The 20,322-nt window shown below is 41.8% G+C and overlaps 1 protein-coding gene across 2 annotated transcripts in view; it reads right to left on the reverse strand.

The window, feature by feature from the left end:
- Positions 1-5,567: 5,567 nt before the first annotated feature.
- Positions 5,568-20,322, reverse strand: part of LOC111868510 (protein bunched, class 2/F/G isoform) — a 151,100-nt gene continuing 136,345 nt past the window's right edge. For both annotated transcript variants that reach the window (XM_023859200.1, XM_023859201.1), the window contains one exon: positions 5,568-9,118. In XM_023859200.1, coding sequence (XP_023714968.1) covers positions 8,894-9,118 — 225 coding nt within the window. In that variant the 3' untranslated portion in view covers positions 5,568-8,893. The remainder of the gene's footprint in view (positions 9,119-20,322) is intronic.

The raw sequence follows: 20,322 nt of genomic DNA on the forward strand, positions 1-20,322 counted from the left end.
ACTTGGGAACCATTGCTCCCAATACTGACAGTGACATAAAATAATCCCAAAAAAACAATTACTCGTATGCAGTCGTCAGCCAATGTCATTTTCCTAATAACCATCTCAATATTAATCTCTATCTCCTTTTCTGTCAAACCTTTCTGAGTCCCCCTTGCCACACCAAATTGCTACATGCATTTCTTGTCTCTTACAGCCAACCTTACTTGCACTGGTAACATAAGTTCCACACCCAGTCCATTGTAATCTACTCTACTTGCTTGTTTGCTTTCTCAGCTTCCTCTTTGACCCTGAAGATGGAAGCATCACATGACACATCTACTATCCTAGAAGGTAGTATTCTTCATAATCTTCACCACGAGAATCTTAATACTCATGCTGTAACCTCTTTCATTTTGCTATGAAATATGCGGTATGATCACCAAATTCCTTGTTATAAAAGACCCCACTTCCTTCATCCAAGGTTCAAATATATTCTTGAGGATTTTACATGCAGGCTGAGCTTGAACCACTGATCAGAGTGGCTGCCTGGTCTAAGGCATGAACTGTCTTTGTATGCTCAAACACTGGGGTCATGGGTTCGAATCTCACTCAAGGCATGGATGTCTATGTGCATATATTGTGTGTGTAGGCAGGGGCTTTGTGAGAGGCTCATCCCTCATCCAACTAGTCCTACAACTGAAAAAGAGGCCAATGAGTTAATTACAGTGTCATGCTTATAGTTCTTTTTCCTTTGGTGCTAGAGCCACAGTTTGAGCCTTGGCCTATCTCCATGGAAGTCTCCCTTTCACTCCAGTTTACTAGATCTTATACATTCGGTAGGACTCCTTGGGCGGGTGATCAGCTTGTCGCAAGGCCTCTACCTGTACGAGGGGGTACCCAAAAGAAACCGAACTTATTTTTTTTTTAACTTATTTATTCAAATTTTAAGCACAAACCTTCAATCCCCTTCAAAGTACTCTCCACTTACACTAATACACTTGTCTAGTCTTTTATTCCATTTTTCAAAACATTGTTTAAATTAATCTTTTGAGATGCTTGACAGCGCCTCCGTCGTTTTTTCCTTTCATGTCTCTTTTCATTCGAGGACACAAAAAAAAGCCGCACGGGGCAAGGTCCAGTGAGTATGGAGGGTGAGGAACAGGGGTCATACCATTTTTGGTCAAGAACTGTCGTACAGACAGGGCTGTGTGAGCAGGGGCATTGTCATGATGGAAAAACCAGCCACCCGACTGCCACAAATCTGGCCGCTGAGCTCCAAGTCACTCCCAACAGCTCCACAATTTCTTCAATGGTCCGTCATCGATCTTCCTTGATGATTTCACGAATTTTTTCAACATTTTCATGTGTTCGGGCCGTGGAAGGACGACCAGAACGAGGATTGTCATCAATTGACATTTCACCATTTTTTAAATGGGAAAACCACTCAAACACTTGAGTTTTCCCCATAGCATCGTCTTTGTATGCCGTTTTTAACATTTCAAGAGTTTCTGTTCCACTTTTCCCGAGCAAAAAGCAGAATTTCACCGCCGCACGCTGTTCACAAAAATCAGCCATTGCAAAAACGACGATCACACAAAACAGTTGTCACTATAAACTCTGCCAAAACTAGTCCTTACCATCTGAAGCAACAGTAGTCGGCTTATTGACTCAGGTATGTTAGCTCTATGCGCTCATAGCGGCAAAATGCGGTACTACAAAAGCTCTGCCTACAAAAAAAATAGTTCGGTTTCTTTTGGGTACCCCATCGTACACAAACACAGAAAAACGCATACACATACAAACTAAACATCCATGCCCTGATTGGGATTTGAACCCATAATCCCAGCTTCTGGGCGAGCAAAGACAGTGCCTGCCTTAAACCGCTCAGCTACTGTGACTGGTGTCCTGCTTATAGTATATATGATAAAACAAGTAATTCTGGCTGAAAAGTTTCCAGTATATTAAAGGGTTGTTATAATGTGACCGATTTTTAAGTTCTTTATCGACCACTTTTTAATATAATTGGAGGGATATGCGCATGTTTTCCTCTGTTGTTTGTGCTGCGGAGACACGGGTGGCTTTATTTTGGATGTTTTCTTCAGAGCATCACTGTATATCATTTATGTCCTGACTGTATAGTTTGGGCGTATTATGTAAAAGTAAAGTTGTCCTTGTATTTAACTAAGCATCATGCCACGAAGGCATATGGGGGAGTGGATGCATAGATCCACATTTTCTTCACCTCGGCATTAGTTGGAGGTGAGTGGTCAGTTACAAGCTTTGGGCACTTTACTACCAGGGAAAGAGCCCCCCCATTACCCATTGGATAGGAGGGTGTGCATCCAGAGCCGGTCTGGATGCAGTGGAGAAGAGAAAATTCTTTACCCTACCGGAACTCGAACTCCAACCCCTCAGTGGTCCAGCCTGTAGCCAGTCGCTATACCCACCATGCTATTCAGCTAGAAGGTGTATTATGTATAGTACATAAAATCATGTAGTGTGGCAGCATTCTGAGAGTATGTATAATTATGTATTTTCATATATGGTACATAGAATGTCCGTGTTAGGTGGGTGCCTTGTCACCACAGCATGGCGTGTCCTCAGGTTACAGATGGAGGAGACGCCCTCCAGATATGGAAGGTACCTGCAAACGTATTGAATAAGCAGTCTTGGAGAGATGACAAGTGTGGGCCCCCAGCTTAGTGTTTGGGTGTGGTGGTAACAACTCCTCACCGTAAAAAATTAGCTTGTTATGAAAGATCACATGAAAACTGGGACCTGGACAGATTCTACGGATAAATGATTTAAGTGAAAGAAAACGGATATGAGATTTGGTACTTGGAATGTTAGAAGTGTGTACAGGGCAGGCTCACTTAGGACAGAGGTGGCACCACACCAGCAGGCGAATATACATTTTTCTATGGAAGGGGGAATGAGAATTATGAATTAGGTACAGTTTCTTTGTACATAAGATAATCATATCAGAAGTTAAGAAGGTATAGTTTGTTAGTGATAGGATATCATACATAATACAGACAGGTCGCTGGTGCAATATCATCGCTCTGAATGTTCACACTCAAACAGAAGACAAAAATTATGATATGAAGGATGGGTTCTATGAAGAACTAAAACATGTATACTCGTACAATAAATTCCATATGAAAATTTTGTTAGAAGATTTTAATGCCAAAGTAGGTAAGGAAGACATTTTCAAACAAACAATTAGAAATGAGTTTGCATGAAATTAGCAATGATAATGGAGTAGTAAACGTTGCCACATTGAAAAATCTTCCTGTCGAAAGTACAATGTTCCCACATCGTAACAGCCATAAATTTACTTGGACATCTTCCAATGGGAATATACACAGTCAAATCGACCATATTTTGATAGACAGGAGACGGCACTCAAGTATACTTAATATCCGATCCTTCAGAGCAGCAGATTGTGATACTGACCACTGCCTGGTGGGGGCAAAATTTAGAGACTGGCAGTGAGTAAACAAACAATGCACAAAATTCATATGGAGAGGTTCAATCTAAAGAAATTAAATGAGGCAGATGGCAAAGAGCAGTATTGTGTTGAAATCTCAGTGGTTACAGGATCCAAGCGAAATAAATGGGGATAACCTGAACAATATAAGACATAAACAAACAGGAATTTCAGGACTAAAAAGAGTGAATATCTGACAGACAAAATTGATGAGCTTGCAACAAACAGTAGGAGAAAGAGCATTAGAGACTGTTTAAGAGGAATAAGAGGGGTCACCAGCCTAGAAGTAACTTAGTGAAGGATGAGAATTGTGATCTGCTTGAAGATTCACACAACATTTTGAATAGGTGGAAGAAGTACTTCTCTGTTATTGAATGTACACAGGGTCAGTGCTGTTAGGCAGATGGAAATAAATACAGCTTAGCTGTAAGTACCTAATCCTAGCCCTTTTGAGATTGAAAGTGCTATTGCAAAATTGAAACGGTATAAATCCCCAGGCAGTGATCAAATTCCGGCAGAACTTATTCAAGCAGGAAGTGAAATATTATGTTCTAAGATCCATAAGCTAATTACTTCTGTTTGGCATAAGGAGAAATTGCCTGATCAGTGGAAGGAATCTACTATTGTACCAGTTCACAAGAAGGGTGATAAAACTGACTGTAGTAATTATCGGGGATATCACTGCTATCAACTTCATACAAAATTTTACCCAATATTCTGCTCTCATGGTTACGTCCATATATAGATGAAATTATTGGGGATCATCAGTGTGGGTTTCGATGTAACAGATCAACTGCTGATCAGATCTGCATTCATCAGATACTGGAGATGAAATGGGAGTACGATGAGACAGTAGTACATCAGCTATTTGTTGACTTCAAGAAAGCCTACGATTCAGTTAGGAGGGAAGCATTGTACAGTATTCAGAGTGTAGGGTACCTATGAAACTTGTTGGGCTGATTAAATTGTTTCAACGAAATGTATAGTCTGTGTAGGTAAACATTTGTCTGATAATTTTCTTATCCAGAATGGTCTAAAACAAGGAGCTGCTTTATTGCCACAGCTTTTCAGCTTTACTTTAGAATATGCCACTAGGAAGAAAAAACTAAGTACATGTTGCTGTCTCGTCATTGGAATGCAGGTTCAAAATCATGACATAAAAATAGATAACAAAGCCTCTGAAAATGTGGCACAGTTCAGATATCTGGCAATGAGAGTAACAAATCAAAATTTTATTCAGGTTGAAAACTGAATTAGGGTAATGCTTGTTATCATTCTACTGAGAAGGTTTTGTCTTCTCATCTGCTGTCTAAAGATGTAAAACCTTGAATATACAAAACCATAATTTTGCTTGTGGTTCTGTGTGGGTGTAAAACTTGGTGTCTGACATTAAGGGGGGGGAGGACTGACTGAGGGTGTTGAGAGTATGGTGCTCAGGAAAACATTTGGATCGAAGAGAGAGTAAGTGGCAGGAGGTTTGAGAAAACTACATAATGAGGAGCTTCATAACTTGTACTTTAGCCGAGTATAATTAGAATCATGCAGTCAAGGAGGATGAGACAGGCAAGACATTTAGCACGAATGGGGAGATGAGGATTGCATATAGGATGTTGGTTGGAAAGCCAGAAGGAAAGAGCCCCCAGAAAGACCCAAGACAGGTGGGTGAACAATATTCAAATGGATGGATTCGATGGGGTGGTATGGGATGGATCAATCTGACTCAGAACAGGGACCAGAGGAAGGCTCTTGTGACACAGTAATGAACCTTCAGGTTCCATAAAATGCTAAAAGTTCTTGAGTAGCTGCACAACTGGTGGCCTCTCACGAGCTCCTTGGGTCCAAGTGAGTGGTACACAGAAATTTGACCTGTGACTGCAGGATGGTTACACGAAACAAAACTTTTAGAAAAAACTCTGATATTGAGAACTCCTTGGCCACCAATGACAACCATCTCAAATTGTGTATGACACCTAATTATTCTGCAGGGAAGTTCAAATTAACTGCACGTCTAGTTTTGTGCAGCAAATACACACATGGGTTGGTTATCACTTTTGCTGGATTGCAGAACAAGTTATGAGTTCAATAAACAACAAAGTTCAATCAAATAATGACTTTATTTTCTTATAACGAAAAGGAACCATGATATCCTAAGCCTCTCTTTGCTTTACAGAGCAAGTCAAGAAAGCTTGTTCATTTGGACTCCTCTCAGTCCATATTACTGTGTATATCCAGGAGCAAACGTAAATCATGACATCAGTTCTCTTCTCCTACCATGACTTCCGATAAAATATTCATCTTATATACAATGTACATAACAGGCAAACACGAACATATATACATCAGTCCTTGCTTGCTAATAAATTCATCTATCAAGTATGCGCTCCAATTCTGCAATGCAAAATATATTCATCCATATTCTTTTGCTTCCCTGGTGTGAAAGTGCTATCTTTATCCCGCTGACATGGAAAACACACCTTATTAATTTCATAACTAATGAGTAATTAAGTTCAGTCTCCATGAAGTCAAATAAGTTATCTTTCCTTCAGGCAAGGGCTGCTCAAGAAATAACTTGGGACAGAAATGGTCTGCTTAATAAATTAAACTATTTACACAACATATAACATATGCTGAAGCCAGACTGCCAAATATAATGTTTGGCTGTGCATTATCACCACCTGAAACTCCAATTGCCTTGTATGTATACAACAATATAGAACCAACAATGTCAAGCAGCTTCACTATGACACACACGGAGAGAAACTTTAACTGGCAGCAGTTAGCTCATCAATGCACATGACTGACAGTTAAATCTTCTATGAACTTTCACATTCACAATTGATCGCTTCTACTACCGAGAACATTTCAGTATTTTTATTGAAAAAGTAGCATAAATACACACAATCTTTGAGAGCTATCTGGAGTGAAGGGAAATAGTAATACTTTCCATCCTTCAGTGTTGCTTATTGTCTGCGTTCTCTCTTCAGTCACTAATTCCACTTACACTATGAACTGGTGATACAAAAAGTGTTTTAGTTATTCCAATCCATTGACATTACAACTGAAAGCATTTTCTTCTTATTACCCTTTCCCACCCCTTTGCTGGTAAGTTTCATGTACTCAGGCATCATCTGCCGGTGAAAGTCGGGTCTCCATGCTCTTGTAGGAGTAACTCTTCTGTTGCAAGTACAGCTAGTTCAGCTGATCTGATTGGAAAGGGTTAAAGGAACTCTCATGTAGTTTTATACTGCAGAAGAAAAGAAAGTGCCAGCTGGAAACATTGGGGGCATGCCTGTTAAAAGCCCTTACATATCTGATCTAATTTCTAGCTAATAAACATATCACGTAGTACATACACACATATTAAAAACGAAAATATTATTTTCAAATAGCACAGCCATATTAACTTTTCCTTTCTCTCTTTTTGTCCAGCTCTGATGTTATGACACTGGGTGCTCCACGTCCTGCATTACTTTTTTAAATATTCCAAAAAACCTTATGTTCTGAACCGTGTATGTCATTTCAAAATAGCCCTGCATCTTCAATAAAGACTTGTATTCCTCAAACACAAATTGGACTTACATCACATTCTTTTCCCGAACATATATCATGGCACTGCATAACACAAGTTCCAGTACTACTGGAGATCAACATTCATTATAAACTACACTGTGTCACAACCGGCACATTAAGTCATTATATTCAGCTGCCAACTTCTAATCACCTCCCAGTACCTACATTAATCAAACTTTTGTTTTCCAAAGAACAAAAGATCCACATTTTCTGTTTTCTATTATAGAATTCATTTCAGGTCCTTCTAGGCCTGACACAATCCAATCTGGCCAATGCTTACAAGCTGGTATTCCAATGAATATGGTTTCAAAATATAAAAGAAATGGCACATACATCCAAAAATATTTGGTTTTCAACAGTTCTCTCTCATACTGTGGGCACAGAGCTCTCTCTCTCTCTCTCTCTTGCAGGGTCCATACAAAGCAGAAAGGCTTGCCAGCATGATGGTTAAAATTCAGTGATTTGTTGACATCAGGCACACTACATCCTGGGCATAAAGTCTGTACCAACATGAGATAGCTAAAAGCACTAGATATACAAAGAATGCAATTTTATGATTGATTCTATAAATCAGATTAAAGAGAACCTCCATCTGCTCAGGTACCCAAGCTAAGTACTGGTATAAAAGTGTCAACATGTGCATACCTCAAAATCTAATTCAACATGAAATCCAATGTGTGGAGCAGAGAAGTTCATCAAGCCAATGTTACCACTTTTTATAAACATTTTCCAGAATCTTCAGTATTATTTCTTTTATGGATGACTCATTATAGCTGCAACAACACAGTTGAATGATCTGATTCTGCTTAAAACAGACTACATGCAATGAAAGATGGGCATAACTATCCAATGGATCAACAACTGAACCACTTCATTTGAAATCAATATTTATCATTCAAACAAATGTCTGCCCTATTACTCAATATGTAGTGGCAAAACTTGTTACCCAAGAAATCTAGGTAAAAATCTGTATCAGTCTGATGACAGATGAAATGCACTTGTGACAAAATTCAGTAGTACAACCATTTCCTCCTACCTACACATATTTAGTGGCTAAAAATAAATATGGCAATCATGGCGAGTATAGAGACTTGCATTCCAAAATTTATACCAAACCTCACCGTTTCTCTCAATTCTCACATATATCCAAGACCCAAAGTTCTTCAGTCACCACATATTCAAAACAAGAGGCATCATGTGGGTACAAAGGTTGTGTGAATACAGTGTAAAAATAAACCAATTCCTCTAACACCAAACAATTGAACTGGTGATGCAAAATTTGGTCTGGCTGTATTCACAGGCTGCATGTAATTCAACCAAGTGGCAAACTCTGTCTTTTTATATTGGACTCCACTGCAGATGTTACTTGATTACAAAAAGAAAAACAGCCAGACTGACAAGAGGCTTGGCTGGAAAATGGTTAATGTCAAACTACACTAGACTAGCAATAACAACCTTACAAGAATAGCATTATGTTGTAGGCTGTTATTAATGAAGCCTTCAGGAAAGTACCCACAAAACACGGAAATCTGGACTACACCTCTGCAAACTACCACGCTTTTCAGAGGCTATAGTATGAGTGCATATTCTCCCAACATGTCCCAGGCAAGGGTCAACTTAACACCTCAAAGACATATACTAGCACTGACAGCAGAGTTCACTTCTGTCCATTAAGTTCCATTCAAAGTCTGATCTTCTTTGTAGAATCACTTGCAGATTATTCCAATACAACATGGCAGACGTATGTGTAACCTTGGTAATACTGCTTTAATTCCATATGGTTCTACTGCAATCAGAGACAATGCAAAACAATATCATACCCAACTACTTGGGCAAGTAATAAGAATGAAATTATGGCATGGATCCATTTGGGGGCTGCTGCGACTGCTGATTCTTGCTGCCCTGCTGTGCGGTGCTGCCACCTAGTTGTGCTAAGGTTTCCTGAGATGCATGGGCTTTCAGAATGGTGTTTTCAAGCTCCAGCTGGTTGATTCTGTCCATCAGTTCCGCAATCTTCTCTTTCAGGACCTCAACTTCTTCCCGGACAGCAAACATGAGATGACTCTTAACAAGATCCTGCAAGAACACAAATGGCAGGATTACATGAGGGTCTGTTACTCTAACCGGTTACCTACCGCAGCAATAATTTCATAGAAGAAATCTGTTATCACAAACATCCTGAAATATTAGATAATGAGCAACAGAATCTGAATTGCACAAGTTGTGGTTCAATGGCTTTCTAATTAGGGCACAGAGAAACTGTTGCCTACAGCACAAAGCGTGGCAAGTACATTGGCATCTGAGGTTCTGAAGGCAGTGACTTTGAACAGTACTGTGTTCTGCAATGGAACACTGTGTAATTCAGAGGAAGTCAGATGTTCTGAAGAAACATATCACTCGTTTCCATCGTCAGCTTGTTTCTTGCTTAGCTTACTGTTTAGCCTTGAAGACTGGGGCAATATGTTCCTCTTAAACATCTGGTTCTCTCTGTAAGTTGTTTAATTTCTGTTGTGGTTTTTGGTATACTTCTCCCACTTCATGTTTAATTATTTATTTGTAATTACATTTCATAGTTCCAGTTGTTACCCAGTAGGGCTGGATATAAAATCTGTCACATACAAAGTCTTATATAAAAGATCACATGCAATAAATATAAATATACAACATTAAATATAACATATAAAATTTAAGATATAAAATATTAAAATATATATAAGGTAAATAGGGCCTCATGCAAAGAGCACAAGTTGCCAGTCCAGTTTTCCCATTTTGAAAAATACATACATATTAAGTCCATTCTCAGCCTTAACTGACTAGAATTGTCAAGTGTTAAACTAATCAGTACAGCCACTATTAAATCCAACCAAAGGGAGTAACTTACAATATGTTTACTCATTCTATTTATTTACCCTCTATCTTTGTAACTCTTGTATGCTCTATAAATTCATTGATAGAGTAAAAAGAATTTCTCAGCAGATATCTTAGTATTCAGTATTGAGGGGGTGGGTTACCCCATGCACCGCGACCAGTTTGATCTATTGTGCGTACCCCTTTGAATTTCTACTGTCTGCATACCCTACCGGTACTGGTGCTTTCTATCGTTCCCTTTCTGCCAGCGAGGTTTCGGCCTTCTACTGGCAGTGGTATCTGATAGTTAGTCGCTTTCTGTCAGTGAGGTCGTCCCTCCTCTGGCAGTGGTACCTAAGCTCTCCCATCTACCGGAGGCATTGGAAACTACTTGGGCGGGAAATTGCCTAAATTTAGCTCAGAGGTCTCCTAGAGACATGAGGTTCTTTCACGTGCCGTAAATCTACGACACGAGACCCACGGCTTAAAGTCCCTCCCGGAGGACTTGCTCCCTGAAATTTTCCGCCCTTAAAAATTCCACAACCCCCGCCGGGTCTGAAACCGCGTACCTTAAGTCCTGAGGCGGGAACGTTACCCCTAGACTACGGAGGCCGCTTGATATCTTAGTAAAGCCTTCCTAAATTGATTTTTGTCTGTTCTCAAAATTGTGATACTGTTAGGTAATACATTAATTAGCCTGATACCTGAGTAATATACACCTCTCTGATAAGCTGATAAAACGAGAAACAGGTACATGAACAAGACTATTGTTGTTGCTCATCGTGTGGTGGTTACAGTTAACATCTCAAGGTTCTTCGATTCACATGCATAGTTTCTGTCGCTTTCTGAGCAACATTCTTTTTTTTTATTTAATTCCAATAATTATACAATCTATCCATTAAATGTGGATAATAAGTACTACTCAAACTACTCAAACACAAAGGGGGCACGAGGTAGCGTGGTTGGTTGGGGCACTATGCTACAATGGTCGAGGGATCGAATCCCGATGAGGTGGATTTTTTCAATTAACCTAATCCTTCCAGCCGCACTATGGTCCTGGGGTTCACCCAGCCTCTAACAAAAATGAGTACGAGGAATATTCCTGGGGGTAAAAGGCGGCCGGCGAGTAAGGCTGACCTCACCGCCATCTGCGAGCCTCAACATCTCACAACCCTATGGGCCTCCACGGCCTGTTACTTTTCCACTTCACAGAATAATCTAGTGTTCCGTTACCATGATTACTAAGAGTACAAAATGTATTCAGATTATGTCCTCATTGTCATCACAATGTTTTTCTTATGGAGGAAAGAATGGAGAAATACAGTAACTTGCAGAAAAACTCATCACGTAACAGAGGAATTAGCAATTTTACCGGGACTCTTTCATCAGGAAGAATATCCTTTTGTCTTTGTCATTTTTAGCTTACTTTCCTTATTTAAAAAAAATAAAAGCTGGTTTATGTGACGTCATGCCGCATGTCTGTATACCCCCTCTCTCCAATTTTTGAATGCCCGAATCAATCTTTATGAAACTTGGTATGTTACCCAGGGCACCCAGGTCCATTCCAACGGCTATTTCATAAATCCATTTCACCAGTCTGTGTCTGAATGTGCAACCCCCTATAGTTTCTAGGCATCGGCTATGAAGACACGTTCCCGTGGCAACGAACACACGCAACAGCAGAAGAATTTTTGGAGGTCATTATCTATACTGTTCGTGTCGTATCATGGGAGAGCTATCGTTGTTAGGTAACGGTTCGGTAAACACGTATCCGCGGCAAGAAAGACTTGTTGGAGGCGTCGTTTTCTATGGGGTCCGTGTCGTATAAAAGGAAAGTTGGAGATTTAATTCTTAACGGCGCGGGCAGCCTCGTGCTGAAAATACGGTGCAATAAACGTAGCGCCTACACAGACAGACCGACCGACCCCTCCCCTCATCGAAGAGGATGCCCCACCTCTCAAACACGCACATTTGTGGGAGAGAAAAAAAGTCTTGGCCATGGATCTCGAGAATCAAGCCAGGACTGACTGTGCTGGTTAAAGTTAAAGTTATGTTACGACCGACTGTCAGTCGGCAGGTGTGTCTTCATGTGAAACCTCCATCTGGGGTTCAAAATGAGATCTGTATTACTGCCGGACAGTTGCGAGTTTGTTCGTGTGGAGCGCCCTCTCTCACGAGAGGATGGGTCTGTCATTTATATTGCCGCTGGTCCGAGTCCCGAAGGTCTCACGACCATATTTTACTGTATTAGAGAGTCAGGTCCCCGTATTTATACGCCCCAGGAACAGGTTTGCCCAGTTATACCCCTAGGCACTCGGTTCCCTTTTCGTCGCCTCTTACGACTCGGAGGGCTATGGTGGAGGTATTCGAACCCGCCTCCACACGGGGATGACTGTGCTGGCAAAGGACAGCAGTAATTTAACAGACAGACAGTTCTTACCAGAATTTCTAGTTCTTCTACGTGCCTTTTTCGGGAAAAGACGGACGTTCGGCTACTGTGCGCGCGTGTAACGCAGACACTAAATATGTTCCGTAACAGAGATACGACTATTTATCGTAAAGGCAAGGCAAGGCCATCAACTCATATCTAAAACAAAGTTACAGAGAAAAAACATGTCTGCAATGGAAACCCAAGACTGAACTTGTCATAATGGATGGTTAGGGTAGACGATGCATCAACTCCGAAGGTTATTTAGCATCAAATGGGACTGGACGACAAAGAACAGGGTACGAAGCCATTTGGCAGCCGCATCCTTAAGCCACAAGAACGTGAAATGTGTACCCAAGTTACCGATATTCTTATTTCAGTTTTTCATCCCTCAATAATATCAATGATAGTTCAGCGTTCATATCAACTTTTTTTATTGCTTGTGGGGTGGGACTAAGTCCCTTGTACTGCGGCCACTTCTGGCCTATTATATCAGTTGAGATGAACTTACTCCTGCAACTCCCATACATGCAGTGTAGATTACACGCAGATAATGTCTACGTAAAATCTGAACACTGAACTGACGAGGGTTTTCCTGATGCTGGTCTGGTCTGACTTAATACCTATGTTTGTAGTTAACCGATAAGATACCTCTCTTTTCTTTGCCAAATGAAACAAGCTTCAGATAGCGACAAGACTTTGGAACAGCAGAGATAAAAGGTACACTACGATAGGTGTTTTAAAAGGTTGTACATCTTTTCGCTGTACGCATTTTGTACGATGTCCACATTTTTTTTTATTTGTTAGTATGCACAACACAGGACGCCACGAACACCTACTGGACGACGTTAGAGAAACCTCTTCTCAAGAACTACAAGACGGTACACGTGTGGCCCCATTTATGAGAAATAATAAAAAAAGGCACGAACCAACTTGGTTTACAATTTCCAACAAAAATTTTAACATACTGTCACGTGTCGGGTATGTCACGTGACGAATAACCACGTGGGTCTCGGATTTAGCGAATTTTTATTGGACACTCAATCTTTCGCACCTTACAATTATCACCACCTGCAGTATCCAATCACTGCTTCCACAATGTCTTGGCCAATACTAGACAGCTTTCGGGGGCTGCTATATTTCAACTGTCCCTGACCGGGACTGGATCCCAACGATCCCAACTGTCTTCAGCGGCGGCTAGCCCAAGACTGTCTATCGTATGGCTACTAGGTTCCAACTGTCTTGTTGCTATCGAAGTCACACTGCTGTCTGTAGCTCTCGGCTTATGTAGGTGTTCTGCGGACTCAGTAGAGGACACCCCTCGCCAAGGTTCTATCTCATGTGTTCGGCAATCCGTTGTTTCGGGAACGCTCCTTATACGCTGGTAACGAGTTTCGTCTCATCCGTTGTTACTCAACGGCCTTCTGTTGTTCATGTTCGTTGTTTCGGCATTGTCTACGCAACGGCTCGCTGTTATTGCGTTACCATGGAAGTGCCTATTCCAAACATGCGACAATATTAAGGCAGCCGCTGTAGTTGTTAAAACATCAGGTTTTATGTCCATTATACTTTATCGACATTACATGTATACATTCTAGCAAGCATTCAGAAACATACTGTAACAGTGGCTTACTATTGTATAGATGTCGCTCCCGGGATGGTCTGTAAAGACCGAAACATGTAAGGGAAGAACTGAATAAGAAAAATCTTTACTAGTCACACTGGACGAAACTGTTTATCCTCCTATGATGATGTCCACATATACATGTTTATCACGATTTTTTCTTTTTATTTTTAATAGGGACACATTAACACACTGATAATGAACAGCAACTATTCTGCATTCAAGATGCCTTTAAAAGCCACCAATGCACTCTTCAGAAATCCCCCCCCCCTTCCCAAAGGGGCACATCACCGCATTTCTTGTTCGTACTACAATTACACAGATAGGCAGCTGTGGTGCCACGCCGTCTACCATCAGTCAGGGAGTGTACATAGTACAAAGCAGTGCCACAGTGGCGCAGTGGCGCTGCACTCCGCAATGCCATCTATGAGCAGCAATGCAAACAATAGTCAGTACAATACGATACAAAACTCTGTGCCGATGGTATATTAACACAAATATTGTTTTTGCACATTATCGACCGTCTTGTTCTCATTTAAAACGCACACCGTTTCGGACGCTGGATTCTGTCTCCGTCTTCAGGTGGAACCTACTCAGTTGAGCCCAGTCGATAGAACTGGTCCCTATCACCGAACACCAGCACAAACACAAGATGGAATACATAAAACATGCACAGCAAAAACTTATCTACGAGAGTTAACACAAGCATTAAAAAACGTAAAAAAACTCCACACACATTAGGCCTAGCATGATCTCACACGATTTCACGTCCTGGTTGGTACTATCAGAACGGACGTCACTACTAAACAGACAAACTCTCTGTATGGTACCAACGTAAAACACAGTTTTCACATAGAATCTACATTGTGCGAGTTGTAGTTTTGTCTGCTGCTGCGACAACGGGAGTACAGATGGGAGAGATGTCCAAGCTGAGTTGACTGATCGGATGATCTGCAACAGACATGTGGGCGGATTCCTTGTGTTTCCTCTATGTGGTATTTGGTGTGTTAGTGCTGGTGTCCGGAGATACGGACTAGCCCTATCGATTGGGCTCAACTGAGCAGGTTCCATCTGAAGCCGGGGACAGAGTCCAGTCTCCGAAACGGCGGGCGTTTCAATGCTCGTAAAAACAGGGCAATGGGTAATGTCCAGAAACACAGTAACTGTAGTCTCTACAATTTATCATAAAACAGTGTTAGGTAGGTTTAAGATGTTACCAGCACCGTTCCAACCTCGGTATGTCTTTTCTTCGTTGTATACAGCGAACAGAGGTCATATACGAGTGCTTCTGACGATCGTTGTAAGTTTCGGAATATTCACATCAAATCAAACTGAATGTTTGTCTTTGTAAGTTCTGTTTTCAGAACGGTTGGTTCAGGTCGCCAACTGCACAAGCCTTAACGCTTCCCAAGAAATACCACCCTTCCCCCAAACACTGTACAAATTAATTTCCTTCCCACCAGTATATGCCCAAGAAGTGTAACCCCCAAACTGCAATACCTTATAAAGCCTCACGAATTCGAAATTTGCGATAATTCGGAGAACTATTTTTTTGCGCGCATTACGACCTCGATGCCGCTACCTGAAATGTTTTCAAGACTGACGTCAAAACTTACATTTTTACATTTTATGAAAAGTAAATTTATGTTGATGTGCAATCTAAGTTTCAAAATAAAGCTGTACTGCTTAAAAAGACACGTGAAATCCATTTTATAACTTCCATGAATATACTTTCAGTAGCACTTCTATAATTCGGACTTTCACTAATTTGGTCAAGTGTTCGCTGCCAATTAGTGAGGTCTTACTGTACTCCAATGCGTTCCGAGAGAGAGAGACACACGAGAAGTTGTCACTACAGTAAATATTACAAAAACGGCCACAGGGGGTGTGATGCTGTGTAGTCTAGTAGACGGATACCGATGTTTCGAACCTCCTGACTCCATCTTCAAGGCACAAGCCAGAGGCTGCAGATTCCTCCGAAAAGTTAGTAAACATCTGGATGGACAATACGGCGTCAAAACGGAGAAACCCATAACATTAACTTGTAATTTATGCCCTTTCCTCGAAGTATGAGACCATGTGTCACACCTTATGCTCAGGAAGCAGGCTATGGCCGCCTAACAAACTGCAGGTCTTGGTCATCGAATTCCCACCTGTGGAGCCGGAAGTCTCATCAATGGACCTCACCCTAATCCAGCTCACGTCATCACAGGGTACCCTGCACCGTCCACATTACACTACGTTCCCCTTTACGCCTCAACATGGCAGTAGTTTTTCCACCAACCTTCACCGACCAACTGTACCCACAATGCCCTGTGAAGTAACAAGGTCTATCGTACTTTCTCTGTTATAGCACTACAGCGCTGAAAACATCGAGAACCGGTTTCACGAAAGAAACTAGGTTGCTGTCGTATGGACGTGGCACACTTTAATGGCCTGGTCGCGAAATTAACTCGCTGCGGTTCAATAATATAACCAAATATGTGGTTTATGAGAATGAGTGGAATAACATTTCTGAGCATTTTCAAGGAAATCCTGGTGTCTCGTCTAATCCGCATAGTGCTGACATCTCTGCGGGAAGACAAAGTAAAGGTGAAGTTGTCCTGTGCTTAACTAATTAAGCACTATGCCATGAAGGCGTATGGGGGAATGGATGTATAGATCCACATTTTCTTGTTCTCGGCACTATTAGGAGGTGAGTGATCAGCTTCACGCCCCGGATGCTTTACCTCCGGGGAAAGAGCCCCCGGTACCCACTGAGTAGAAGGTTGGGTGGACCCCAGAGCCGGTCTGAGAGACTTGAGGAAGAGAACATTCTTGATCCTACTGGGACACGAACTCCGAACCCTCGGTCGTCCAGCCTGAAGCCAGTCGCTATACCGACTACGCAGTCCCGTCTCCCCTGGAAGATACGGGTATATATTCCAAATGAAGAGTACCATCCTTTGAGAAATTACGCCTTTAGTCCGTTGAAAGTCATGCTGGTTTCTTGTTTGGCCTATTCTTTGACCCTGAAGATGGAGGCGACAAGTTCCTCCAAAACAACGGCAGACTTCAACTAGAACTCTTCATAAGCACGGCTGTGACATCCTCAAATCCCATCCGTGTCCCTCGCTAGCTCTGATGTCTTCATAAAGAGATGATCTGTTGCCTATTGCATAACAGCTGACCTACAAGATATACACATTATTTCTGTCGCCCTATTTCGTTAAATATGTCATACAAAAAGAATTCAATTAAACTTATGTAATTTAAAAGGATAAATTTTATTCCATGCACCAATATACTGTTTGTTTATATGATAAAGTTTTGTGACATTTGACACAGTCACACTGGGCAAAATGTAAGCTAAATAGAGGACAGAAAGGAGGATTCGACCCGAAATAACAATCGCCTCATGGCTTTAGGGACGACTGGAAAGTGCAGTTGGGGTCAAAGTTTGGAAGGACACACTTCCCCGATGCATGAGCCTAACCTACAAGCATTATCGAAAAGGGAGGGAGAGGAAACCACAATAACAAATTTATTACTTACTTACTTACTTACTTACTTACTCATGGAGCTGAGCCCTTCTGGAGAAGCCAATTCTGCAGCTACTCCAGAATTTCCCAGCATTTTATGGAACCCGAAGGTTCATTACCGTGTTCACAAAAGCCCTCCACTGGTCCCTATCCTGAGCCAAATCAATCCAATCCATGCCATCCCATCTTATCTAAGATCCATTTTAATACTGTCCACCCACCTACGCCTTGGCCTTCCCAGTGGTCTCTTTCCTTCTGGCTTTCCCACCAATATACTATATGCTTTCCTCTTCTCCATTCGTGCTACATGCCCTGCCCACCGTTTCCTCCTTGACTTGATCATTCTAATTATACTTGGAGAAGATTACAAGTTATGAAGCTCCCCATTATGCAGTTTTCTCCAGCCTCCTGTCACTTCATCTCTCCTCGGCCCAAATATTCTCCTCAGCACGCTGTTCTCAAACACCCTCAGTCTATGTTCCTCCCTTAATGTCAGAGACAAAGTTTCACATCCATACAGAACCACAGGCAAAATTACAGTTTTGTATATTCTAATTCTTAACACTGGCAGAAAATAGTAAACGACAGAGAAGTCTATAATCTGACATAATGCCGTAACTGTGGCCTTTCTTTGTCCGAGAATTCCCCTAACCATCCAATTCTACGCTAACTATAAATTCAACCGCTATTAAATCCTGAAACATAAAATTCTTGCACTGAACCCAGTCTGAGAATGTCCGCATCTTCAAACAACCCCCTTTGGTGGTCTGGAGGATTAAATTATGCCCCCTAACGGACGATAAACCCTTACCTAGCACAGTAATGAGCTCCAGTCACGATGCCAAAAGCGGACCCCTCGAGGGTATGGAAGAATCGATACGCCAGTAATTCACAGGTCAAGTCACCTGGCCCCGTAACCAGTATTCTGGGCCTTGGAATCCTCTACCGTACGTGAACTGTTCCTAAATTCTTATTAAGACAAGCATATGATACCTGCGATGGAAAAGCAGACCACTGCAATGTCTCTGCCGCAAGTTAGCGGTTTCTGTTTGGCGTTAAGAGCTCCAGTGAGACTAAGAGCAGAACTCGGTGAAATCGGGGTGAGGCCATCGCCTTCATAAATCTCGTTAAGAGCCCATTTGGGAAACGATTCGCTGAATAACGCTTGCGTTATTAAGAGTATCGTCTTCTGACATTCCAGGCCCTGTAAGTGCCAAAGTTTGAGAGAAATCTGCTTTCTTCGTCATGTGAATATTCTGCAGGTTTCGCCGAAACACTGATATCCACCTACAGAAGTACATGGCGTTACGTGTAGTAAGTAAGAGAAGCTTCATAACTGTGCTCTTCAATAAATATTGTTGGGGTAACCAATACAGAAGGGTGAGATGAGCGAGGCATGCATCATGCATGGAAAAATAAAAAAGGCGTATACAAAATTTCTGTCGGAAAAATTGGAGGGGTCAGCACGTGGGAGATCTATTAGTAGATGGAAAAATAATATCAAAATGAATATCAAAGGAATAAGGTGTCAGAATGTGGACAGGATTAATCTGGCTCGTGATAGGGTTCGGTGGCGGACACCTGCGAACGTGGTAATGGGCCTTCGTTCCGCATAAGGCGGTGAATTTCTTGACTAGCCGAGCAACTACAAGCTTCTTAAGTTGGACTCTGCTCTATGGATTATCTCTCTCTGGCAGGCCCAACACATTTTAAAAGGCACCCGTTTCGGCCACGACGCAGCTTATGCTCCGACTACTGAGGATGGCCGACAAGCTCTGCGAGGCAAATCCATGTCTAGACATCGGAAAAGCACGTGACAACTGACTTGCTCATTCGTTACGTGCAGTACGGGCTTGCGCAATAAATGTGCATGACAGACGAATACACTTGGCAGACCTGATGGAATCAGATCATTTCATGACCAGTCTACATGAAGGCTCATTTTCCACGAGCGTTTGTGGCGTTTCTTATCAAACCACTCCACACAGTGACGCGTCACAAACGCTCGTGAAGGAGTTCTGGGGCCGTCGTGTTCTACATAGGCAGCCTGGTCTCTCCACACACAATCTATTGCTTGGCGCTAAAAATAACACGTGCGAAAAGGATGAGTCGGATGGCCATGGTTCGACTGACTGTCGCAAAAGAAACGTATTAAGAGAGTACGGGGACGATCAAGTTTATACTGAATTACGGAGCGGTTAACTTGAGACTAAGCCTACTAAGTGAAGTAAACCCTGACTTGCAATTTCCGTCACGAAATGGCCCTGTGTATGGCTTCAGATTCCGGCGCTATGACGCGTCAAATGTTGAACGTTTTCCAACAGTTCAGCAAACCTTGCAGTTGCCATCTTCTGGGTTAGTGTCCCACTCCTCTGTTCGTCGAATCAAGAACTCACCTCCGACATACTGCCTAATGCGAGGGCTATACAAGAGCTACCAATTCCCCCCGTCATTAACCCTAACAATGGCGATTTTAAAGTTTGCACAAACGTTAGAAAACCTTCAACATCAGACGCGACAATTCCAGACAAAAACTTGAAATATGGAAAGGAAACAAACAAAACAATAAAATTCATATAATGAAAAAATCAAAGAATACGAAAAACGAGGTAAAGCAAAGCGAAAGTGAAATACAGAAAGAAAAAATAAGAACTGTTAATGGAGATACAGGATAACACGAGAGAGAGAAAGAGCAAGTACCTTACGCTCCAGCGCACGGAAGACGATCCATTCCAAACCCTCATGTCACTCTCCGGCGGGTTCGTACATATCTGTCACTTGTGATCGGCACGTCGGAATCAAGCTATCAACGCGCGTTATCACCACACGTGAGATAAGAGAACAGCACTCAAAACTGCTC

This window comes from Cryptotermes secundus, unplaced genomic scaffold (genome assembly GCF_002891405.2).
Source record: "Cryptotermes secundus unplaced genomic scaffold, Csec_1.0 scaffold206, whole genome shotgun sequence".
Taxonomy (NCBI): domain Eukaryota; kingdom Metazoa; phylum Arthropoda; class Insecta; order Blattodea; family Kalotermitidae; genus Cryptotermes; species Cryptotermes secundus.